Source organism: Paramisgurnus dabryanus, chromosome 24, assembly GCF_030506205.2.
Source record: "Paramisgurnus dabryanus chromosome 24, PD_genome_1.1, whole genome shotgun sequence".
Taxonomy (NCBI): Eukaryota; Metazoa; Chordata; class Actinopteri; order Cypriniformes; family Cobitidae; genus Paramisgurnus; species Paramisgurnus dabryanus.
Genome location: NC_133360.1, coordinates 4,824,818 through 4,851,367, shown reverse-complemented (window position 1 = coordinate 4,851,367; position 26,550 = coordinate 4,824,818). Strand labels below are relative to the sequence as shown.

General features: G+C 35.0%; 1 protein-coding gene and 2 long non-coding RNA genes across 4 annotated transcripts in view; 1 reads left to right on the top strand and 2 right to left on the bottom strand.

The window, feature by feature from the left end:
* LOC135721241 (uncharacterized) overlaps positions 1 to 26,550 on the bottom strand; it is a 101,231-nt gene that overhangs the window by 39,220 nt on the left and 35,461 nt on the right. The window contains exons 5-6 of the mRNA XM_065243432.2: positions 24,549 to 24,659; positions 23,080 to 23,466 (exon numbers count right to left, since the gene is read on the bottom strand). Of these exons, the coding sequence (XP_065099504.1) occupies positions 23,080 to 23,466; positions 24,549 to 24,659 (498 nt within the window). The remainder of the gene's footprint in view (positions 1 to 23,079; positions 23,467 to 24,548; positions 24,660 to 26,550) is intronic.
* On the top strand, positions 9,786 to 21,082 carry LOC135721239 (uncharacterized). Of its 2 annotated transcripts, none has more exons than XR_010521468.2 (4): positions 9,786 to 10,104; positions 18,263 to 18,405; positions 18,497 to 18,593; positions 20,703 to 21,082. It is a non-coding gene; the product is annotated as an uncharacterized lncRNA (long non-coding RNA). The 2 variants fall into 2 exon arrangements; XR_010521467.2 differs by lacking the exon at positions 9,786 to 10,104 and adding an exon at positions 17,960 to 18,056 and having other exon boundaries at positions 20,703 to 20,882.
* LOC135721240 (uncharacterized) lies at positions 14,214 to 16,632 on the bottom strand. The gene is made up of 5 exons (XR_010521470.2): positions 15,802 to 16,632; positions 15,155 to 15,214; positions 14,957 to 15,047; positions 14,779 to 14,858; positions 14,214 to 14,401 (listed from the first exon to the last, which is right to left on the bottom strand). It is a non-coding gene; the product is annotated as an uncharacterized lncRNA (long non-coding RNA).

The window sequence follows — 26,550 nt, the reverse complement described above, 5'->3', positions numbered from 1 at the left end:
TGCTCGTAACCTGCTCGGCTCGGCTCGTAATTCCTCTCACACGGTGCGAGCCGCGACCATACGAGAATGAACGATTTGCTCCCGAGGAAAAAAAATCGCATGCGAGCCCCTACGACAGCAAAAATCGCACCGTGTACGCCCGCCTTAAGCGGTAAAAACTGATAGCATATGCATCCCATAATAAGTGGCTATAAAATTAACTGGGACAAATCTGCAGGCAGTAGTTAAACAAAATTGTAATTCACTAACCTCTGCTATTATACGTGATTTACAAAGATGGGATGCACTTTTAATCACTCTTCAAGGCAGAATTGCAATTATTAAAATTAATATCCTCCCAAGACTTCTGTTCCTATTTACCATGATTCCTCTCTCTCCTCAAGTCATTTTTTAAGGAAATGGATTCTGTGATAACAAAATTCATCTGGAATAATAAACGCCCAAGAATTAAATTAAAGACTTTGCAGAGGAAAGTGGACAAAGGAGGTTTGGCGCTACCAAATCTGCATCTCTATTTTTGGGCATGCCAGCTTCGTGCTCTAAAGACATGGTTTGATCCGGATTCTAAGATTGCTTGGCGGGAGCTGGAAGCTCGGGCAGTGCTCCCCCATAGGCTTCAGGACATTTTATACACAAGTCTGCCCAAAAAAGCCAAGAAATTTGAGAACAAAATTTTGAATAACTCCTTGAAAGTCTGGCACGAGGTTAGCAAAATCATGGGTAGTTGCACCAAATTTACTACTGAATCACTGATCTGGAACAATCACAATATTCAAACTGAAAATAAACCTTTTACCTTCAAACCATGGTCGGATAAAGGGATACATGTTTTGGGAGACATTTTTAATTCTCAAGGCTTAAGGTCCTTACAAGATTTGAAGGAGAGCTTTAATCTTCCCGGTCACTCCTATTTTTTGTATTTAAGGCTGAGGAGTGCAATGCGCAAATATGGGGTACCATGGAACACGGAACTGAAATCTCATCCTTTAATGGATTGTATGAACTTCCTCTGAACAAGAGGAGCAGTGTCTTTCATCTACAGCAAGCTCCTCAACCATTCCAGCCTTTCACTCCCCATCACTACTATCTGGGAAAAAGAACTGGCCCCTTATGCTGCATTTACACCAACCGCAGTAAGGGTGTGAAGCGCGAGTGATTTCAATGTTAAGTCAATGTGAAGACGCATTGACGCACGTCAGGAGGTCCCGCGGCACGGAAGAGGCATTCGGCGCGGAAGACGCATTTCCGCCTCTTTCGCGCGTGAAGCTCGCGCGAAAGGCGCGAATTGAGCGTTGTGCGCGGTACACGCGGTAAGCGCGAATGGTGCTTTTTGTGCATCTTGCGGTTCACGCGAATTTGCGGCTGACGCCCGAGTTGAAAAATTTGAACTTTGGCGGAATTTCGCACCGCGTTAACCAATCAGGAGCCTGCTTGCTGCTGTGGTGGCAGCCCCGCCCGGAGTCACTCATTCAACCAAGCCTTGATATTGTTCATAAGCAGACACCCGGAGCTATACGACACAAGTTCTTATTTCTATAGAGGAGACAGGAATTAAAAGGACCTCGCTTGGAAGAGTGTCAGTGAGGACATTGGGCAACCTGATAATTGTAATACACACTTCATTTTTGAGTCACGTGACGTATATGCACATGTTCTATGAATGTCATCTTATCGGTACATTTTGGGATGAGGTCTTCAAAATTCTTTCAGAGTTATGTGATACTGTACTCATCAAACATCCCGGTATTTGTCTACTGAATGATGATGCTGATCAGGCCCGGTACTAGACTTGCTGGACTGGGGGGGCAGTCAGGAATTTTGGGTGGGCAGCCATTTCTCGACAAAATGCTTCATACAGTAAAATGATGGATGTTTCAATACAGTTTTATTTTGCATCTGTATTATAATAAAGGGCCATTCATATGCTCTTTTGCACACTCAAATTCGAAATTTTAAATGTAGATGCACTGCAAAGGTGCTAGATAGATAGATAGATAGATAGATAGATAGATAGATAGATAGACAGACAGACAGACAGACAGATTTTTTTTTTTTTTTGCTTTTTTAAATGAATGACATAAATTGTTTTGGTTATGTATGTATTTAACTATATTTACATGTATTTAAATTGTTTTTGTTATTGCATAGAATGTTGTATATTTACATATAAAATTCTAAATGTTCTGTACTGGTTATATTTTAATGCATGTGTCTACTAAATATTAATCTGATTAATGTAGCTATTTATCTTTAACTCATTTCAACAAAGCAAATGCCAAACTAGCTGTGAACAAATATACAATCTGAACAAATGAACAATTTCTCTAGACTTTTACCTTAAAGAACAAGTCTTCTGCTTTTCGTGGCAAAAAGGTCTACAAATTTCTCCATATCCAATCTGTTAGTGATTGATTTTTCATTGGCCAAAATGACTAAATTGCTCTTTCTCTTATGCAACATTGTGCGTCTAAAAGGAGTTAGAACCCTTGAAAGTGTGGAGAATGATCTTTCACATGATGCAGAGGACACTCCAATTACTAAAGCCGTTACATACAACCGATGCAACTCAGGAAATGCTTCCTTGTATCCATGGATGTGTTTGCACATTGCTGAAAGATCTGATTTGGTGGGAAACTGTCTCAGCAACATTGGTTTGGCAACACACACTTCATTTGTAAGACTTTCTCTTTCACATCCAACAAGAAGCTGCAGTGGGCTGAGTGTACTTACATCAAGAAAAGCTTCAGACTGCGGGAGAAGTGAGCTCACTGCCTTTATCAATGCAAGGTTTTTTACTGAGAATCTACTTTCCATCTCAGTAATTGCTCTGTCCAGAATATGCAGCAATGATCTTTTCAGAGACATGCTAGGATCATTAGAGGAATCTGAGTCAGTTTGACCAACAGAGGTGAGGACAAAACTGTCTGACAGGTGTTTGTTCACTGTTCTTTTTCTTTTCTGGCCAGGAATTTCTGCACTCATTTCAAATTGATCCCATGATGGATCTGTTCGCATGTCTTTTAAAGCCTGCAAGGAAGTACTGATGACCTCACTTGCTGTACACAGATTTACAGTGTTACTCTGGAAAAGAGCATTTGCAGGTTTTAAGACTCCAAGTATTTTTACAAGGAAATTGCCAGTTTTAAAGAAATTGTGTTTTTCAAGCTGTACCAACAAGCCAGATGCCTCTGTTTGAATGTCCATGTGTGCAGTTCTGCTGTGTGAAACTTCAGAGAGAATTCTTAAAACATCCTCCTTATTGTCCACAAGACACTTTGTCACATCATAGTGGCTTGTCCACCTAATTTCCAACAGCCTTTTAAGGCAAGGGACATCATAGTTTTGAACAACATAATGGCGATGGAAAAGTGAGTGGAGTGCTGAAGATAAATCAAAAAATATTTTAGCACAAGGTTCTGCTTGAATTGCATGTACTACAGCTAAGTGAAGTTGGTGGTTGTAACAATGTATGTATGGGATTTCTCTACCAAGTTTCTTTTGAAGCAGTGCTTGCACCCCACCCCTGATACCACTCATTACAGAAGCACCATCATAGCATTGACTGATGATCTTGTCAGTACTATAGCCTTGATCATTCAGGACTGTAAGAATTTGTGAAGTAATGTACTCAGCATCTAACTGCTTAAGGTCTAGCAGGCCAATTAGATGCTCTTCTGGAACTGAGTTGCACACAAACCTTATCACCAGGGACAGGTTTTCCACATTACATTTATCTCGAGTTCCATCACTTTTTATGCAAAATTCTGGTGTGTCTGCACTTTCATATTTTCCTTTAACCTCATTCAGCACACACTGTGCTAAAATATCAATTATTTCATTTTGCATGTGGTTAGAAGTGTATTTGGCATTTTGAGGTATACTACTTGCAATTTCTGCCAGTTTTGTATCCTTCATCATAGTATACTCAAAAAGTTTAAGGAAGAGGCCAGTGCTATATTCTCCACTCTCAGATTCAGAATGAGAGCTTTCAGTACTTCCACGAAATGCAAGTTCATTGACAGACAGGAAGCGCACAACTTCAGCTAGAGATTTAACATAATAGCGGTTTTTCTCCACATGGGACTGTCCTAACAGACAGGTTATGGTTTCACCGCTGGCCTTTCTACGCTCATACTCTGCCCATGTGGTTGCAGCATGTATGTGCCCATGGCAGGATGCATGCTTTTGAAACCCCTTATCTTTCTCCAGTGCTGACTTCCAGTTTGTGTATCCACGGCGAGTGAAAACAAGATCTTTGTCATTTCCAGTTCCAAATTTGCGACAGGGGAAACAAAAGCATGCATCCAGCTTTACAGAATATTCCAACCAAGGCCTTGAATGATACCAGCTAGAATTAAAAGCTCTGGTTGTGCTACCAAAGATGCGTTTTGGGTAAGAGTTTAACACTGGCTGTGTTGGAACAGTATCATTCAGCTCATGGCTTACATCATCTACACATTTGTTTTGTGCAGACTGCACACTAGCTACATGTTCAGTGGTGCTTGGAGAACTGTCTAACTGTGCTTCGTTTGGCACAAGTACAGTATCACCCAAGCTTTGCGAAGAGGTAACTCCTGCGTTATCAGTCCTTGCCTCGGGTTTTCTAAGAGGTATTAAAAACCTTCGCATGGTGACAACAAATTTTCAAAGCTAGCCGTTCACTACAAACAGTAAGTTCACCAATACTGCTAAGTAAAAAAATCAAAATGAATTAAATAAGCAAATAAAGATTTATTATGAGTTTTAAAAACCTGTTTAGAGCAAATTAATCTTTAAGTAATAGAGAATATCTGAGTGCCGTTCGTTGCTGCTGATCGCTCCAGAGAAAAGAGAAAATATCACACTGCGGTCAGTTATGACAGACGCGTCAAGTCTAGACTGAGCTGTCCAATAACAGTTCAGCAGGGTCAAAATGCTTTTCTGATTGGCTAAGCAAATGCACTTCTAGAATTTGAATAAGGCAGTGCTATTCATTTATTTTTGTTTTAGTAGTATTTTTAAGTGAAAGGATGATGAACATTTCCATTAATAATTAAACATTTGTCAGGTATTTGTCATGCCATTTTTATGTAATTAAATTTATGAAATAATAAGCAGCATTATAACACCTTAATATGTCATCTAATATAAAGATATATAAACAGATCTGAAGGTTTTACATAATTTGCCTCCCTCAATCAAAATTCATAATTCACATTTTGTGACTTATCAATGACGACAAATGCAGAGAGAATAAAAAGAAACCCGGAGCCCCCGACGAATTATAAAAGTTTTTAATCAATGTCAACATTGAAAAATATGATAATGCGGCAACGGCGTTCAATACAGGTATGTGACCCTGTCTGTGAAAACCCAGTCATTTTTCTGATTTGCTTTGCTGAAATAATCGTACTTAACTTACAGAAAATAGGATATAACCTTGGTATCTTTATATTGACTAAAAAGATCATGTCAAAGATTGAAATCATACTATGGTTTTCACAGGCAGGGTCATGGTTGTCTCTCACAGCACGTAAGTTGTTGGCAATTGTTGGTGCAGTGTAACAGAACAGTTTGTGGATTTATGCATTATGCATTTTGTTTGCGAAAGCAAAATTCCTTTTTCACGGTGCATTCACGTACCTAAAACGAACGTCATCCATGCAACCGAAATGTTATTTTACGTGTTGCATACTTATCATCAATCTTTAATATATATAATAGCTATAACGATTACACTTAATGTTTGACACATTACGTGACAGTTAATGAAATCAGGTAACGTTAAGCTGGTGATATGAATGCAAAGCTGTAGAATACTTTATTAATGTTTATGCATTTAACGCATTAACTGCATTCATTTCACTTTGAGATAGATAATAAAAGCCCTCCTTTACCCTACGTACCACTTCTCACACATTTTCTTTATTTGAAAATAATACCTTTTTAATGTAATAGGTGATAGCTTTATGTTCTTTCATTCCAATCTTGACCCTATCATATCAGCACCCATGCTCAAATATCACAACAAATCACAACGCTGTAATAGTCTTTTGATGAGAAAAACATGGAAGCAAATTGCCATGCATGACAAATTCGTCATAATGTTAACTTGTTTGCTGAGAGAAACAGCACCAGACAAAAGCACAAGCACTAAAATACTGTAAGTGTAAGTTGTGACCACACTGCTTTGTTCATAACACAGCAAATTAGATATTATAACACAACGTAATATTATAAAAAAACACGTTTACCTTAAGATGACCTTGCGGAGTGAAAGCTGCTCCTGAACGTAAAAAATCAGTAGATTTTTGCGTGTGAAGGTTTTCCTCAAACGTGAGCTGAATCAGCTGACGATAACGAAACCGCCAAAATGTTTAAACTCCACGCAATGCGTAGCTGTTACAATGATGTATATTTACTGTATAACCATCTTCTATCATTTAAATCTATTATCATGCTACAACCAAACTGCATATTCTAATTTTTATAAACAGAACCACGTCTAAAACTAACAAAGCTGCTGGAGACTTGCCATTGGTTGTTGTGTTTGAATAAATAATGAGATGAGTCTAAGAATGGATTAGGGGCTATTTTAGGATGTTTTAATATAAATATAATATTTCATTTTGATGTGTGTTGTGTTATTAAGTTTATCTAATAGTGAATTGCATTTTTTCCTGATATTTTTTTAAAGATGTGTTTTCTTTAGCTTACCGTCATAGAGAATGGTAGTACTTTTCTGTGAGTTAAATACTGCTGAAGAGACCCTATCTGTGATGTGTAGCACAGTCAGACGTCAATGGGCGCTAATATAGGTAGCGTATAACAGTAAGGTATATTATTTCCGTGAAGATTCTGTTTATTTTTTAATTGTTGGCTGAACATTTTTGGGGGGGCAGATGGAAAATCTGGGGGGGCAATGCCCCCCCCTAGCCCCCCCATAGACCCGGCCCTGATGCTGATCTTAATTTATTCATCAACCAGCGCAGGATTGTTTACACTGCTCTAACTGCTGCGAAAAAGACTATCTTTAAAATCTGTCATGAACCCTCGGTCCCGGCAGTTAAAGTTTTTCTTTTAGAATTTAAAAATATTGCATTGCTACACAGTAAAATCACCAGTGTTAAATCTACACTGCTGGTGTTTATATGGTGTTTATATTTGTATTTTGTTGTGTCTGTTTGGTTATTGTGATGCAATTTTGGAAAATAATAAAAAATAAATCACAAAAGAAAATGGGCATTTCTTGGAGTCAAACTTTGGTAAACTTTTAGTATGTTTTTAAGTACATCTGATACTACTGTAAACCACCAAGTAACCTTTTGTTAGAATTTTTTTAGGGTCAAACCATATTTGCAGCTGACTACAAAGAGACAGGTGAGTTTCTGGCCAATACAAAAATAAAGTTTTTATATTTACAACAGGAAATTAACTAAATATCTTCTTTGAGCTTAATTTATTTACTTCATATCCTAATGAATTTTGGCATTAAAACAATCTATCATTTTGACCCATACATTATATTGTTGGCTATTGCTAGAAATACACCCATGCAACTTAAGACTGGTGTTGTGGTCCAGGGTCACATATTATATATTTCAGTTCTACAGTAAAAAATTATAATTGTGACATCATGTTGGACACTCTAACAAACACACTTTACTGTAATAGAGTTTTGAACATAAATAGAAGTTAAACAGATGTTATTCAGATACAAACACACATTGATCATCCTGTGCTTGTTCAGATCCTGGGTTTATATTTAATCCCATATAAAATAACCTAAAATGTCATTTCTGTAGATCTTTTCTTTTCTTTTAATCAGTTGATGTGTTTTCTGTCACTTTGGTGTTGCAAACATCTTGCTTTAACGGTTGAGTTACAGGAACAGCTTTTATTGTCTCAAAGAGTTAATGGTTTGGTGATGTTTCGTGTTTTATAAAATGAAGGCTATTAGAAATAAAAACTAAAGTGTGTAGTTTTTGTGACTCCACCAATAGCAAATAGCTAAACCAGTAAATGTTTTTGTTTGTGTTTCTGAACATCTGCCACTGTTAAGTTCACAGATAGTCTTGTGCTAAACTCACACTATTGGTTAGATCAGTGTTATTGTGTCAAGCAGCTCAGGTCACTCAAGCAAACAAAAACAAATATAAATACTGAGAGATTTTCTTTTTAATACCGACATCTAAATACAAGTATACGTCTATTATGTATCAAATACCATAACTCTACTAACAGTGCACCTAAAGGGCAAATGAAGATGTTCACACTTAAGATCACTAAATGAATGTCATCTAACAACACACTTTACACTACTGACATTTACACCAGAAAACCCAAATACATTAGTGATATAATAATTTTATTTTATTATTATCTATTGTGTTATTATATTATTTGATATCTGATCATAATTATAATCTTCTCATAAACTCCACTATAATCTCTGTGGAGTGACCTGACTATACATTTTTATAAAAACAATTAAAATAAAGATTTGTTACAGTGATTTTTTTTTCAAACAACATAGGTTTTGTCTATCTTATTAGTTTTATTGATGCGCATGTATAATGCTCTTTGATATCTGAATGAAAACCCAAACAAAATCACCACAAATAGCCCTGCATTTCAGGCTGAGCCCACGGGTCAAGACTTTTTTATTCCCCTCAGGCTGGGCTTCTGGGCAATTTAAAACATACAAAAAATTCTGTATACAACCTTTAAAATCAACCTAATAAAGAAATAAGAAATATAACTACTTTTTGCCAATCCACAAAAATCTAAGTGTTTTTGTAGTCCTAGAACGTTGGAGAAGATAACTTGCTTCATTGTTTTCTTTGGAGTATATACTTTTTGAATATCAATAACATGTACTAATACACATCTACACACGCTAATAACGAGATAACTCCACAAATTAAGAGAAAACGCGTCCCTGCCAATGAAGAGAATTTCCGGCTTTCCGCAGCACCGCTACTTCCGCAACTTATACAACCCGGAAGTAGCGCCTGACGTGAAAGAGAAAGAACTCTGTGTATGTTTTGAGGATCGCTCTGCATCTGATCTTTATCAAAAGTCTTTCACAAAAATGAAATTATCTCAGCTTTTTGCTCAAAATTGGGTATTATTACCCATATTTGAGAGGTGATAAAAAGAGAACTAATGAATGTAGGGTGAAACTTTTTTTTGTTTAAAAGCAGAGGGTCTGTTCTTTCATTTTATATATTGTTTGTTTATATATTTAAAGGCACACCATGGAACTTTTTGGCCACTAGGGGGTGCTAGACATGTATTTTTATGTCTAGCGCCCCTAGAGGCCACAAGCACGGCAGCACTGTCGCAAAGGAAAAGAAGAAAACTCTTTAGGTCACAAAGTGTGCCTTCCAGTATGTCATATGAATTTAATTTCATGGGTTTTATTTTATTTCAAACGACACAAGACCGCGTAGCTCACGTTTTCAAGCCAGTTGTAACGGTGGTCGCTTGGTTAAAATGTATAAAAAAAATTCCCTTAAAGGGGAATCGAACCCGGATCGCAGTGTCGTAGGTCCATGACACTACCATGGTGCCACAATGTCACGTGATATAAGTCTCTCTCTAAACTCTCCAAGTAGCCTCCAGGAAAATTCACGTAAAAATATAGTGTTTGGGTGCCAGACAGGACTTATATATGCAAGCAATATAACATTACTTTAGTACAAAAGCATGAGGGCCAAGTCAGCATCAGTCTGAAACCCCTCTTTAGTTCACGCCAGCGAGCAAACGCTGGCCCAATATAATTGATCCTCATCCTTCACTGAAAAAAGTGCACAACGCATGTCATTACTCTAAAGAAGTTTTTATATTTGATCTAACTCAAAAAAATACATTTTCTGTCCAGCCATCAGTTTTATGTAAAAAATGTGTTTGATTTAAATTAAAAGTAAGTCCTGTTGGTGTAAAGTAAATAAATTTCTGTAAATTAAAGTAAAAATATTAGTTTCCATTGTCACGTGACTTACGTAACGTCATCCTGGTCGTGCGTGAGGACGTTCAGCTGAAGTTCAGCTTTCCGCCATCTTGTTATACACTGCACCGATGGATGAACTCCGCGTCGTACAATGGGATTCAAGAAAATTGGTAAGTAATTTTAAACATACGTTTTGGCGTATTATTAACATTATACATGTGTGATTGTACTGTTGTTTTACATACGGTTAGTATTACTTAGTGGTGTACCGGTCGGATCGCAGTTGATTGAGCATGACGGTTCGGCTCACATGCGATTTGCGGATTAATGCGCAAATTAAAATAGGAAACGTTTAATCATTTGCACGTGTTTTAAAGGCTTGCAGATGTTAATACCAAAGTGATTTTAAACAATTTCACAGCAAAAAGGCGCTAAAGTGGGCAGTTTATATACGCATGCGGATGAAAGTGTCTATATGCCCTTCAAAGATCAGAACTCTTGATGTGTAAACTTTAGCGACAGTTTTTCTACTTTGCCTCATACTGTAGTCGATTAAAATGCATTTGGCCAATAGAGCAATGCGACTGTTTATGCTGCATCTCCTTCCGGAAGCGCTGTTTGAAATTCGCGCTCCGTTTCTGTGTAATATTATGCACTCAAAACTGCACACGTGGAGAGACGAGCAAACATAAAATCTTTCGGTTCTTGACAGGGTCCATACAAACAAAATGATCTCCAAAGTATTCTTTTTTTTAAATAAAAACTTTTGTTTATGTCACAAGATGTAGTGAACATGTAAATGTCTAGCAATTATCTATTATTTGTTCAGGCCAATCATATCCCATCCCTGGAGAGACATCAGCAAACATCACTGCATGAAAAGAGGTGTATCCGTACTAGGAAACTCCTGTAAACACCACTGATTTTCGGATGTATCTACTAGTTCCACTGAGGGTAAACTTCTAATTCCACCAAGTTAGGAAACTCCCGTAATGATACCAATTCGGATGTATCTTGCTGATGGGATATTCCTGTGGTACATGCAGCCATTTGTTGCCATGGCAAATAATCCCATTGAAGATTTTGTCAGGGGACATTTTCACACCTGCAGAGGTACTGGGATTTCACACCTTTGCACAATTCTAGTGTCTCCATTGGTGTTTAATCTCAACACTGATTGGTTGCTTTTAAAACCCCCTCCCAAAACTCTGACAACTATTGGGACACAACTTTGAAACTTTCCAGTTGAGATCATTTGATTGGTTACACTTTGTATTAAGCCCAACCCAAGCCCTCATAGCTTAGTGACTTGATTGGTTATTTGCCTGCTATGCAGATAGACTACAAACCCCCCCACTATATATATATATATATATATATATATATATATATATATATATATATATTCATATATATATATATTCATATTTATATTCATATACACCCCAAAACCCTTATGTAAAATAAAAAACTTGAATTGAGTTTGAAATGTTTATTTAATAAAAAACTGAACAATTCACAATTGTCACAATAACAAAATAATATTATACACAAATATTAAAAGTTGCATACATAAACAATACTATTTAAACTCATAAATATACAGACAGAGAAAGCAATATTAGAGTAAAATAAAACAAAATAAAAGCAACAATAAAAATTACATTCAAAGCAGTACAATGTAATGTAGCAGTGGCGGCTCGTGACTGCTCATCCGAGGTGTGCAAATTCAAAATAAGTGTTTGGAGTGTCATGTGTGTTGCTTGTGTTTTTAAAATGTGTTTGTTGCTTCATGTAAACCATGTGCATCACGGGTTTAGTCAAAACACGTGATGCACATACACGCAGAACACATATTTTGAACCACACAAATGACTGGCTATATACATGTTGTGACAAACTTTGCATCGAGTGCTCACAAAAAAAGAAGTCACCAGCTGCCACTGTAATGTAGTAAATATCTAAATAAAATAAAGCAAGATCAATATAGTTGTTGTTCAAGAAATCAGTCCTACACTGCAAAATAATGACTTTCTTACATAGTATTTTTGTCTCGTTTTCAGTAGAAATATTATTTAAATAAAATGCTTTTTCTTGATGAACAAAATGACCTAAGAAAATAAGTCTAGTTTTAGACAAAATAAATAAATGCACACAATTTAAGTGAATTTGTGCTTAAAACAAGCAAAAATATCTGAAAAAATCTTAAGTTTTCTTTTTTCTTAAAAACTTAATTCAAGCACAATTTTCTCACCCCATTGTTAGATATTTTTGCTTGTTTAGGCACAAATTTACTTAAATTGTATATTTTTGTCTAAAAACTAGACATTTTCTTAGGTAATTTTGCTCATCAAGAAAATACATCTTGATTTAAGAATTTTTAGTTTTTCTACTTAAAACAAGATAAAAATCCTAAGTTAGAAACTGATTTTTTGCAGTGTAGATACAATTGCAGAGCTCTGTCTTGAAATTATTCAAGAATTTCTCACTGTAAAACCTAAAAGTTAACTAAACTCAAACCATTTAAGAAAACCGGTTGCATTTAGGGGTGACCCCGAATAGTCGAAGATTCGATGCATCGATAGGAGAAGCCTGATTCGACTACCAATCTCATAGTCGAATCGTCGCAGATGTGTTATGAAATGAGGATCATTCAATTTTGGCTGTATGGGTGCACACATTATCTGATTTCACATATAACAGCTTTCTCACAGAATATTAATATACAGTATATTATGATAATGCTGCAAATAATATGTGAAGTAGCAGCTTTCAATAAATATTTTTAAAATGCGTTAATAAATCCAACAACCCCTGTGACCGGGCTACACGTCCATAAGAGGTTTTTAATAAACCATTGCCTCTTTGTTTCTACATTTAAAAGACAAAGCTGGCAAATTATATTATGCCTTTCGTTCTTTTAATAATTTCTATATTTTATTTTATTTATAAATCACTTTGGGTTATGTGATTTAACTATTTGGCTTGTGTTTTGTTTCCGTGCACTTGAGGCATTTTTCATATTTGTTCTTCACTTTGTTACTTCTGACCTTATTTTATTAAAAAATTGTATTTATTATAAACGTAAATTCCGATCTAATTTAAGTATGAACATTTTGGATAGCTTTTCGTTGTATCGATGTTGCGCTATTGCATGCTGGCCATGCTTGCGCATGTAATTTAGCCGAACGGGTTAGGTGCTCTGCCTCTCATATTTAGGAGTTCATCAAACTAAACATTAAAAAACGGATGTTTTTCGACGAGTATAAGTTTTTAAAATGTATTTAAAACGGATTCAAAATCTTGTCAAAAGTTAAACTACAAAACAGGTAAGCCGTTTTTTTTATTTCGGTGATAAAACGGAAACTATCTGCACCGAACCTATTTCTGCCTGACACGAATGTCTTTCTTGTGATTTAATATTATGGTCAGTCGGTGTTCACTTTCAAATGATAGCAAAGAGATTCCTGAAATAAATAATATCATCCGGTCTTTCTGTATCTGAAGTTAATACAGAGATGATCAAAGTCAGAGCAAGCAAGCAGGTATTTCTGTTCTAAATAATAACGCGTAGTGTCTATAAAATCATTAATTTCAGTGTTTTTCTTGTTATAAATTAAAGTTGAATGAATTGTATATAAAGATTAGTTTTTATCATTTACAGTCACAATCACAAATTATTTGTCATTTCTCATTTGTCGGGTTTTTTTGGTCATGACTGCTTTGACGCGCTATCTCCAAATTAAATAAAAACACTTAATTGTAGCCGGAGTTTCCAAGGCAGGATCACCTTTGTTATTTTTTTAGGTTTAGTTATCAAAATGTATTTTTGTGTGATGTTCTGTAGATTGTGGCTTTAAAATGTTATGAGGAATAATTAAACAAATGTTGCCTTACATTTTACCTTAAAAAAAAATATATATAAATGCATCCTCAGTTTTGTCTTCGTTTATTACTTGAAAGACAGTTTTGGTCACTTTATCAGACAGTTGTTTATGTGTGCTGCTTGTGAAAGAAAATAAAAGTTACCAATTTGTACCTGGTCTGGCCCCCTCCCAACCCATGCACACAAACAGATGATTCGACTATCGGTCGACTATGGAAAGATTCGAAAATTCTGATTCGAATATGTAAATCCTTAGTCGAGGACACCCCTAGTTGCATTAAACCATTTAAGTTTTAAAACACATAGATTTGAGTACTGTGAACTTAAACAAATTGAGTCACATGCAGTTATGCACTTATATTTAAGTTCACACTAACTAAATATAAGTGCATTATTGCACAAGACTTAAGTTCACAGTACTCAAATGTATGTTTTTTTTTTAAACTTAATGGGTTAAGGCAACCGATTTCCTTAAATGGTTTGAGTTAAGTTAACTGTTAGGTTTTACATTGTAAAGCATATACTTGTCAGCAAAGGTAACGTTGATGCACCCTCATCTGGACAGACATCTCTTTGGAGCCCTTTGGAAATATAAAAGTACATATAAGTATTTGGCATAATACTAATACACATACACACGACAAATCAAATGACATAGAATTAAAGTTGTACATTTTAGAAAGTTAACATTAAACCAGTGGTTCTTAACGTAATTCCTGGAGGCCCACTGCCCTGCATGTTTTGTATATCTCTTTTATCTGACAGACGTAGTTTAGTTCATGGAGATCCCTTCTAATGAGCTGATGATTTGAATCAGGTGTGTTAAATAAGGGAGACATACAAAATGTGCAGAGCAGTGGGCCTCCAGGAATAAGGTTAAGAACCACTGCATTAAACTGTACAAAGATACAACAATATATGATCAAAGAACTTCATAATACTTCATAAATCTTCTTACTTAATTTTCTGTGTTGATGTCCTCAGAGTCTCTGTGTTGTTCTGCAGCTTCATTACAGTAGGCTACTTCAATATAGTTGTCTATCAAACACAGAATAAAAAAATAGAATCACATACATCATAACACATCTATTTACGATTTAACCTCTTTAATTTAATAATTTAATTATTAAACTTACATCATTTTGGCCAGATTGCAGTGACATCAATTTCTTCAGTGTCTGGATCAGTCTGATGTTTTAGCTTTCACTGTTACTTCATTATATTTCTCTGGCAAACACAGAATTAAAAATCAAAATCACATATCACAATACATCCGTTTACTATTTAACATGTTTGATTTTAATTTAATGTAATCATTGAATGATTAAACATACATCAGCTTTACCCAGAAACCTCTTCATCGTCCACAAAGTTGACCACAGTGTACATGACCTCTGTAAACACAAACATGTATAGACTTCATATTTAAAAAGATGAAGAACAGCAAACATATAACGTTTAAATATATTATGACTCCAAGCTTCTTTACAATTAGCATCTAGGTTCTCTTAAAGTGAAGCTGGCTTTCTTACAAATCAATTTAAAGCTATTAAAACAGTCTTGAAAAATAAGCAGCATCTACCAGAACTGAATGAGCTTTTAAAACAACAAAAGATCGTCAGTACCATTTAAAATAGCAGAGAGACACTTGCTAGCTGCTAACATTTCAAACACACGAGTTACTGTTGTTTTGTTTGTTTTAATCAAATAACGTCTCATCTTGGCTTCTTTAAAGTTTTGTTTTTAAAAATTTAAACATCGAATTGATTCTTCTAACAGCCCGGTTTGAATGTTACTTCGCGTATTTTTAACCTCATGTTTACCGCTGTGTACCACGTATAACCTTAATGTTTTACTGTTTGTGGTTTAAATTCAAACAGTTCTAGTATAAAGACAAAAACGAATCATAGTTAATAACATAATATGAACAAATAGGCAACCGATCAGCGCGATGCAGACAAATGAATTAAATCAAACTTACCTTACTGTTGATGAGCAAACAAACAAATAAGAGACGGAGTAGTCCAGGCAGTAACGGTTCGCGATTTTGAATTTTCCCGTCAAGCCCATAGGTTGAGCAGTCACACCTGAAGGGTGGGGGCAGATGAGTAGGTGCAGGTGCATTCTGGGAAATGTAGTCCTTTTCTTTAATATACTTTTTATAATCCGCGTTTTCACACTATGCATTGTTCTTTATACTTGATTATTAATAAAAAATAAAAAATATTTTTATAAAGTTTATTACGTTTACAAAACATGTTTAGTTGACAAACATGTTAACAGTTATTTGGAATGATGCTCAGATTTTCTTAAATATAAAATCTTTGTGAATCAGCAGCACCTTCTTGATGAAATACAAAACTCTTTAAACATGCCTCAGGAATTATCTCTGGGTTTAGTGGATGAGTGGCTCATCATTGGAAACATTGAACGTATACCTAAATGAATTCTTACTTAAATATTAGTAAATATAAACTAATGCTGAGTTAAGACATGTAACTTACTGAACTTACTTAACTACAACATGAACTCAAATTAATTTATTGTAAATGACTGCATTAACTAACAATGAAAAACATGTCGTAGTTAATGATGACTCTTCAATAGTTTATTATTAGGATATGCTGTAACTCAGCATTAGTTCATGTTAAAGTAAAAATACATGTATGTCTTTTTTCACTGTGATATATGGACCCTTATTATATTATAAAGTCCCCATCTCTTTTGTTTAAATTGATTGATTGAAGACAAACATTATAATATGTGGTCTGACTTTGTGCAAGCATGCATTATCAAATGCTAAAAGTTACCTCCTCAGATAGACTAGAACATTGATTGGTGCCCGAACATTTTCCTTACAAGGGCCAAACCTGACTGAGGGCCGTGGGCCAAAAGTAAATGTTGTTGTGTTATATTAAAATTAAAGTTGCCCTGATAACCCCTAATTTATAATTTTCTAATATTTTAAAAATAAATAAGCAAACATTACTCTTGTTTATGCATAACTAATGCAGTTTTATTTTCCAAGGCTTTTTGTAGAAAAAAGAAATCGTTTTGCCAATCAATTTTAAATATCCTTTTCTCTGTGTGCCACTGCCGCAACCTCTTCATTTTTAGCCTATAGTACCCGAGTTCATTAGGTTTTGTGATGCATTTTATACACCTTCAAATATGCATGAAACATAAAAAAATTTAAGGTCTTTTGTGGGCCAACTTTGGGCACCTCTGGACTAGAAGTACAGTAGCTGACAGGTATCTGCAGATATGTTTACCCGAGTTTGTCAGTCTGTTTCACCCAACATGTTTTGCATCCACATGTGAAAGACTGTCTTTTAGATTATGGACCTGTCTATTGATATTTTTGTTTCTATTTTAAAAGATTTAATGAAATGTTAGGGTAGAATTATAATAACAACAGAAACAGTTAACTTCAAATCATGAGACATCAGCAAAAATAAGCAGCTTTACATTTCACTGACTAATTTATCAACATCCTAGCTAGCAAAAATGAGTTACATGATGTCATTTGAACGGCTTCTTTTAAACGATGTATGCAGCATTGAGAGATACGTTCACAATATTCTGACCTAGGGCAGTTGGAGACATGTTTTCAAAGTGTTGGAAATATATATTCTGAAATAATATTTGTTGCATTTCTCTTGAGTCAGAGACATAATTTTCACACATTAAAATGATAATTGTGTCCATTGAATTTTAGTTATTTTGAATGATGCTTAGTTTCTTAAATAGACTAATTAAATTATATTAATAATAAACATATTTAGAAAACACAGTTTTTATGTACCACAATACTGTATGTGCTGTCTTAAAGAGACATGGTTAACCCCCCACCCCACCCCACTCAGCTCTGAAAACAAAGAAGACACCTCTACCTGTGGGTCATTAACATATAAAAAGCCGTTCACACCTCACACCCACCGCTCCTCACAACCAGCTGTAAGGATTCCTGGAAACTTCCACCAGTTCCTACATACATCCACAAACGTAAGGTTTCTGGATGTTTCACGGGTTTACTTTGGTGTATTACCTTTCCAAGCACTCTGCCTCAAAAATCTGGCAAACCTAAAGTTTAGCAGGGATTTCCCATTCCGTATTTGTCCGTATACAGCTCTTTTCATGCAGTGCATTATGACAAAGACGTTTGCCTTACGCAGACAAGAGATTGTGGAAAACCAACCTACTGTTCAAGAACTGCAAGAAAGATTGCCAGAGGAGGTAAAAGCATTTATTTTATTATAAAATGTTAAAATGTGACTTGTACTGAATTAACCATAGTTTTTACCATAGGATGTAGTGCTTTTGAAAATGTCTTAGATGCTCTAATTATATATTCATTCAATGTTTTGTGTGTATATCTATTTTACAACTAGTTCTAGAAAAAATTTTTTCAGAAGTGTATTTTCTGTTTCTCTTACTTTCAGATTAATGCAGAATTGCGCATCACGATCTTACCTTGAAAATCAAGATTTATGGCCTCTTTAGACAGACAGAGCTCTCATGTTATTAGGAGCAACGGTGGAGTCCTCCATGAAAAACTAAGGACACTATTAAAGTTATGGATCAGGTATTGGTTGCATGCGAACAAAATTGCTTGTGGCAATTAATTTAGTAGTATTTTGGTCTAAAATAAACAATACATCTTGAACATTTTGTAGAGTCTGGACGTAGAAATCAGAAGAGAAAGCCTGCTGAAGTGCCTGATTCATGTACGATTCATGTGAAGATGCAAGCTGTCTGATCAAAGAATACCAGGTAATGTTGACAATGCAAACTACTGAAATTTTCTCCAACCATGTTTGCCTTAAAGGGATAGTTCACCTTAAGATAAAAAATCTGTCATCATTTACTCATCCTCATGTTGTTCTAAACCTGTATGAATGTCTTTTTTTTGATGAACACAAAAAAAATATTTTGAGAAATGATGGTAAACACACAGCAGATAGTGACCATTAACTTCCATAGTAGGAATAAAAAAATATGCTGGAATTTAATGGGTACCGTCAACTGTGTGCTTACAGTCATTTATCAAAATATTTTCTTCATTTATCACAATACTTCCAAAATATTTTTCCTACTATAGAAGTCAATGAACACTATGCTGTGTGTTTACCATCATTTCTCAAAATATCTTCTTTTGTGTTCTTCAGAAAAAATACATTTATACAGGTTCAGAACAACATGAGGATGAGTAAATGATGACAGAATTTTCATTTTAAGGTGAACTATCCCTTTAAAGGAAAACACCACAGTTTTCCAATATTTTATGTTCTTACCTCAACTTAGACAAATTAATCCATCCCTATCTTTTTTCAATAAGTACACTTAATCTTTGTACAGTGTGTCGTAAATGTGTTAGCATTTAGCCAAGCCCTATTCATACCTTAGGTTCCAAATAGGGATACATTTAGAAGCCACCAAACACTTCCATGTTTTCCCTATTTAAAGACTGTTACATGAGTAGTAACATGAGTAAGTATGGTGGCACAAAATAAAACGTGATTTTCTAAGCGGATAAAAAGTGAGAACTATATTGTATGGCGGAAGAGCACTTAGTTTGCAGCACTCTGACCTCGGTCGCAGTAACATCATCAGAACTCTCCCTCAAATTCTAAAAAAAGGGGGACTAGTCAGGTATGATGGTGTAACTGCATGCTGTTTGGATCCTAAGGAATGAATGGTGCTAAGCTAAATGCTTAACATATGCACGCTACAGCAATTAAAGTATTAGCCCACTTCTGAATTAAACATTCCTCATAATTTACTCACGTCCATGTCATCTAAGATGTTCATGACTTTCTTTCTTAACTAAATAAAAGAAATTAAGGTTTTTGATGAAAACATTCCAGGATTATTCTCCATATATAGTGGACTTCAATTACACACAAATGGCTGAAGTATTCTTCAGAGAATTTACGCTGTATGTCCTACGCCTTCCCTATTCTACTTACGGAACAAACGCTCGCAGCACCAGTTCTGTTTTTTCTGTAAGTAGAATAGGGAAGGCATAGGACAGGGCTATTCAAATCTTACCCTGGAGGGCCAGAGCACTGCAGAGTTTAGCTCCAACCCTGATCAAACACACCTGAGCAAGCTAATCAAGGTCCTCATGATCACTAGACAATCACAGGTGGGTAAGTTTGATTAGGGTTGGACCTAAACTCTGTAGTGCTCCGGCCCTCCAGGGTAAGATTTGAATAGCCCTGGCGTAGGACATACAGCGTAAGCTCTTTGAAGAATACAGAAAGCTGAAGCAAGGCGATCATTTGTGTCTATAAACCAAATACAGTTGTATTTTTTTTTAAAGGGCCGATCATTTCTTTGATAAGACACTTATTCCTCGTCTGGTATAGTTTAAAGCCCTTTAAGCTGCACTGAAACTAATTTTTGTCGCCTTGGGGTTCTGAGCATGCGTCAAAACCGCCGCCATCTTATATCAGGGGCCTTGTCATAGGAAGTAGGTAAAGCAGCTATCTCCGCCTGTACTTCGAATTCATGAACGATGCCAGACTTTTGTGCTGCGCATGGATGAAAGGGCTACTAGCACTATGCATTACAGTTAGAAAAAGTACATTTTCATAAAATCAAAACTTATTTTTTCCTGTACTAAAAACATGTCTGACTGTTGAAACGAACCAAAAGAAAACCAAGAAAATCGCGTTCATGGCGATTTATGGTGATTTATGGTGATTTTATTTCTGTTACACCATTGCGTACAATGACGCCGATGCGGGATTCCCCTGTTTCAAGATGGCGGCTCTGTTTGACGCATTCGGTCCAATGAACTGCCGTAGCCAAGGCGACATCTAGTGTACATATATATGCACAGTCCCTAAATTGGTCTCTGTTCTTGTATGTTTTTAGGCTGACAAGAGGGAAGAAGCGGAGAGGGAATTCAAAAAGACCACCATGGAATTTTTTGTGATCCGTGAAAGTGATGCTCCTAATCCTGCACTGGACATTTTCATTGATGATGTGGAGTAATAAATGAGTTGCCCTCTGTTGCATGTGCATGTTTGGACTCATTTGAACTGAACTTAAAATATCCTAATGGAATCAAATATACCTTTAAAGCCTTTCAAAAAAAAATGTCATGGACGTAGACAGTAAGCAGATGAGCCGAAGGGTGCAGAACCCCTCTTCAAAACTGCAGGAGTAAATTTGTTTCCTTTGACCCAGCTACTGAAGGTACATTTTTGAGCCTTTTATACAACATTAACTGTAATACTGTTTACTAAACCTGATTTGTTTTATCTTAAGTTTTATGGTTTATCTATCAACCATAACTGATTCTTATTTAGAATTTACATTTTATCCAGTGTGTCTACAAATACTAAAAACTGTTGTACAGTATGTGTTTTTATAACAATACTATACATATTGTTGAAATGTTTTATGACAAATTGTCAAGATTATAATGTGTTGACACTGTTAGACAGTGTGTATTTGTACAAAAAATGTATATTATGACAAAATAAATTGTCAAAAGTTTGATGCTTGAAGTCATTCATCTTAGACAGATGGTAAAATTACACATTCTGAAAGTAAATAAATTTCTTTATATTAAATTAATATTTTAAATTGTATTTGGTTAGATGTAAAGTAAAAATTTTGCGTCAACTTGTTGAATCAAATACATTTTTTAAGTTTAATGAAATGTCAAATATACTTTGTCTTAATGCATTAACGTAATTATTTTACTTTGTATTTGGTTGGATATTTGGTTTGATGTAAAGTAAAATAATTAGGTTAATGCATTAAGACAAAGTATATTTGACATTTCATTAAACTTAAAAAATGTATTTGATTCAAAGATACTTTTTGCTTTGGCTAAGTAATGGATAGTTCATTTTGTTCAAAGTAAAAATTTTAGGTTGATAAAAAGTAAAGTAATTAGTTGTAACAAGTTGACGCAAAATTTTTACTTTGATCCAATGAAACACTTTTTTCAGTGTTCTTTTTATGTTGTCACTCTCCCGTTTTCTCTTTCTGGTCTCCTCCAAAAAACCTTGGGTTTCTTTTTCTTAGTTGCTGTTTTGTCCATGACAAAAACATCAGGAAAATAAATAGTTGCGCTCTCACGTCCGAATTTGAGGAAGTGGAGGAAGTGACGTATGCCGTAAAGCAGATTTTTGTAGTCTTTTTGTTTTGTGCTCGGGTTACTACCTGAAACCCCAAGTTTAAAAGTACGAGTAAAAGCGTAAGAGACCCCGTCAGGCTATGGTGGCATGTCATTCAACCTATTTTAAGTCCATGCACCATCACAAGGGTCTTGAAAATATATCATGAAGGTTGAAAAACTAGAAAGTGTCAATTTAAAGAAGAACATTTTCTTGAAGGCATTAAATTCATTTGTGAAAATCATGAAAAATGGTGGCGCTGGCTGGCAACTTTTTTTAAAAACACTGGTGGGGAAAGAGTTAAAAAAGTGAATCTTAAAATAGGTGCTCTTTAATAAAATATTAGTTGTTCAATATTGATGGTATTCACTAAATATTTAGTCAGTAAGTTTAATTGTTTATATAAGATATCAGTGATGAAGTTGTCATGTTTGTTTAAATCAATGTTGTTAAAGAGATAGTTCACTTTAAAATGAAAATTCTGTCATCATTTACTCATCCTCATGTTGTTATAAACCTGTATGAATTTTTTTCTGATGAACACAAAAGAAGATATTTTAAGAAATGAGGGTAAACACACAGCAGTAAGTGACCATTGACTTCCATAGTAGGACAGAAATATTATGGAAGTATTGTGATAAATGATGAAGAAAATATTTTGATAAATGAGCACACAGTTGACGGTACCCATTAATTTCCATCATATTTTTTTATTCCTAATATGGAAGTCTATGGTCACTATCTGCTGTGTGTTTACCATCATTTCTTAAAATATCTTCTTTCGTGTTAATCAGAAAAAAGAAATTCATACAGGTTTACAACAACATGAGGATGAGTAAATGATAACAGAATTTTCATTTTAAAGTGAACTATCCCTTTAATAAACTAAGCAAATATCTGAAATGATTTACAGATGTGTTGTCTCAGTTAACCCTTTCAATATGACAAGTGTATAAAGTTGGTTTATCTGCAGTTAAAATCAGGTTTAAACAGAAGTCAGAGTGTGAAAATCTCCACTGTAAGTTAATAGTCATAAATCCCTCTTACATCTACAGTATACTGTCAACAGAGTACAGATGATAATAAAATCATTATTACACTGAAACATTTTAGTTACTCACCTCTGACAGACACAATGAATCTCTTCTCTGTGGTTTTTCCTCCTCTGATGATCTTCAGTATATAAACTCCAGAGTGTTTATGTCTGATGTCACTGATGGTGAGATCTCCAGTCTGATGATTCAGCTCCAGTTTATCTCTGAATAGATCATCATCATCACCATCATATTTCTTGAAGATATTGTTGGCAGGATTGATTTCAGCTACGAGAGTTTCATTAAGCCTGGAAAACCCAATAACCCTTTTCATAGCATCAATGAACATTGGCCAAATTTGATCCGTGGGTTCTCCAGGGTAAAATCTCCACTCTATCAGATCAACTCTCTGTATGTCAGTAACTTCAGTCTTCAGATCAACAGATTTCCCCTCATCCACTTTCAGTCTTTCATCTGTAACAGCAGCAGACAGAAACAGAAAGACAGAAATGAAATCAATTCAGGTGATTTTCTTCTATTAAGTGTCTTATTTACTGATTATAAACATCAGCTCATATTCTCATAAATGAATTTCTTTTTTTCACTGAAATATAAATCTGAAGGATTAAACTATTTAACACAGCAAATGAAACAAATAAAAAAGAGTAATCCATAAATCCATAAGCAAGCGCGTAGCCCAATAGGCTTTCCGATGCACTTCAAAGGCAGCATGTTTGTAATATAAACAGAGAGCGCCTTTGTGATAACTAATCACATATTTGAAAACGACAATATTTATTTGTCACTAGAAATGCAATTAAAATGTGTAAAAAGTGAAAATATACATTTATTTACACTAAATTTGTGCTCCAGTCGCTTCCTTGGCCGCCATTTTATTTTTTTGAACTCAACCACTGTTGTCATGTGGTTTTTACGTCAGTAAAGGCGGTGACAAAGGGTCACATGGATATTAACGTCATTGACAGGAGACTGCACTGCCCCGTGTCAATGTTTTTAATGGAAATTTTCTCACGATTAACAAGTAGTTGAAAACATTACAGATATTGATAGTAATCAGCTGGACAAAATATATAACACTGGCCTAGTGGTTTTTGGACATTTTACTGCAAATATCTTACAAATTGCACCTTTAATGATACAATATTATGATTTTAGCATAATAGACTTTTTTATTCCCGTCAGGCTGGGCTTCTGGGCAATTTTCATGTCATGTTAAAACATAAAAAAATTAAACAACTTTTAAAATTAACCTAATAAAGAAATAATAAGAAATATAACTACTTTTTGCCAATCCAAAACAAAACTGAAACTGTTTTAATGGCAGCAACAGTAGTAGAGGAGGTGTAACGTGGAGGATAAAAAGTCTGATAAGTTGGCAGACAAGGCCAAGGCTACAGGTTTAAGCATCTCAGACCAATGCGGGCCCTAACCTAAATATAAACTAACATGTTTACACCTTTCAAATTCAATCCCTGTTTTAGCAGAATAAAGATCTTTATATTCCTTCTGCTGTATTAGATGTAGATGATTCTTACCTTTTGGGCAATAATAAATCACAACACCAGCAGCAGCAGCAGCAATAAGCAGGAGGATGATAACAGATATTAAAATATATATTCCAGTTTTAACACCTGGAGACAGACCTCCTGTAATGATACAAACACACATTACTGTAACTCAATCTGTTCATCTGATCATAAACAAACATCAGACAACCAACAGCAGAGCTGATTAAAAACAGAACAAATGTCAATCTCAGTTGTATTTAAGTTAATCATGAAAAACCTCTAACATCAAGAGTAATGACTGAAACATTGTTATGTTCAGCAGATGTGTTAAAGTCATGTGATAAAGTTGCAAAGAATCACAGAGACATTCAAAATCTTACATCACAATAAGATTCATTTTATATCATGATAATGATATCACGGTAGAGTTTATAATCTTTTAATATGGTTTTTATGTTATTAAAATACTTAATGCCATAAAATTTACATAATTCCCACAAAAAAACATACACAAGCATAAAACGAAGATAAAAAACGAGCTCACGGTGCTTTAATACGTGTACACAGCAACGTGACGTGGGCACGTAACCCCAATAGAGACGATAGTCCAAAATCTCTACAGGTTTATCATATCTACAAGTTTATCTCCCACCCCTAGTTCACAAATTATAAAAATACTTTAGTTTTCTAAGACAGAAAAGGTTAAATGCCATAAGTATTCAAGAAATAGTTCACAAAAATATATATATATATATATATATATATTTCTTTCCTTGGTCATTTGAAACCCATATGATTTTTTTCTGTGAAACATTATTTTATAAATGTTTAGGAGCTTTTCCATAAAATAAAATTCAATGGCAACTTTAAAGCCAAGGTTTTCATTAAGTTACAAATTAAAGTTGCACTTAGTATGTGTATTATGTTAAGCTGCTTGATATAGCAGTTATTCTGTACCTTTAGTTTCACAAATCAGAGTTTCAGTTACAGATACTATTGTAAAAATGTGTTATGAATGAGTTCATATTTGAAATAAAGTGAGTAGTATTTAATGGGTCATGTTATTTCAACATGTAGGTGATCCACTTTATAAATCAGTGTTTATTGATAACTGGAGTTTCATCCATACATATCTGTATCATACTTACTTATTAACATGATCTTAAACACATTTTCAAAATTACTTGAAATTATACATTTGTATTTTACATTTTAGTCCCAGACTAAAATCACTTTTAAGCTATCTTCACTGAAAACAATTTGCACTGACATATCTTTAAATATCAGTGCCATTGTTTTGTCTCACGAGTAATGCATTACCATTCCATTTATATCTTCATAATATAAGCATCTTTGCTGAAAGTACACTGCAGGTCTAAGCTGAGGTGACGAAGGGAAAAGTGTCCTACGTGTGCTTCTTGGATATAATTACAACAACTGTGCATCAACGACTTGGAAAGCGAGGTGAACAACTAGAAAAATAACAATTTTGACGTGATGGACATATGGACTTATATAAGACTGTTGCAGAGTGCCCATGTGAGGCAGAGTATACACTGTGTATACATTATACATTATGTTTCGTTTGATTGATTGATCTTTAATATAAACAATCATTGAATATGGGAAATTGCATAAATTGGCATCCCTAGTATCAAGGCAAAAGCCAAAGAAGAAGCAGCTTGTTGTTGGAGAAGCATCAGCAATGATAGAGATAGACAGCACCTTTGTTGCAGCTTGAGTTGTTAAATATAGCTCCTCAACTTGGTCCATCTTAATTTTTTACATTGCAAGCAAAAATGAGTATGAGGAAATGCGAAGCAGATTTTTATGACCTAACGGGAGGAGTTCTAGCAAACCAATCAGAGCGCAGAGGTGTGCGTCACTATAAGGGTCATTACTGGTTCCCCATAGGACCTACACTGTAGGGCAGGGGTATTAAACTAAATTTGAAGAGGTCCAGTTACAGAAATTGTATTGAAGCCAAAGGTCCGGACAACTAACCCTCCCTCCTATTATGTTTGGGGCA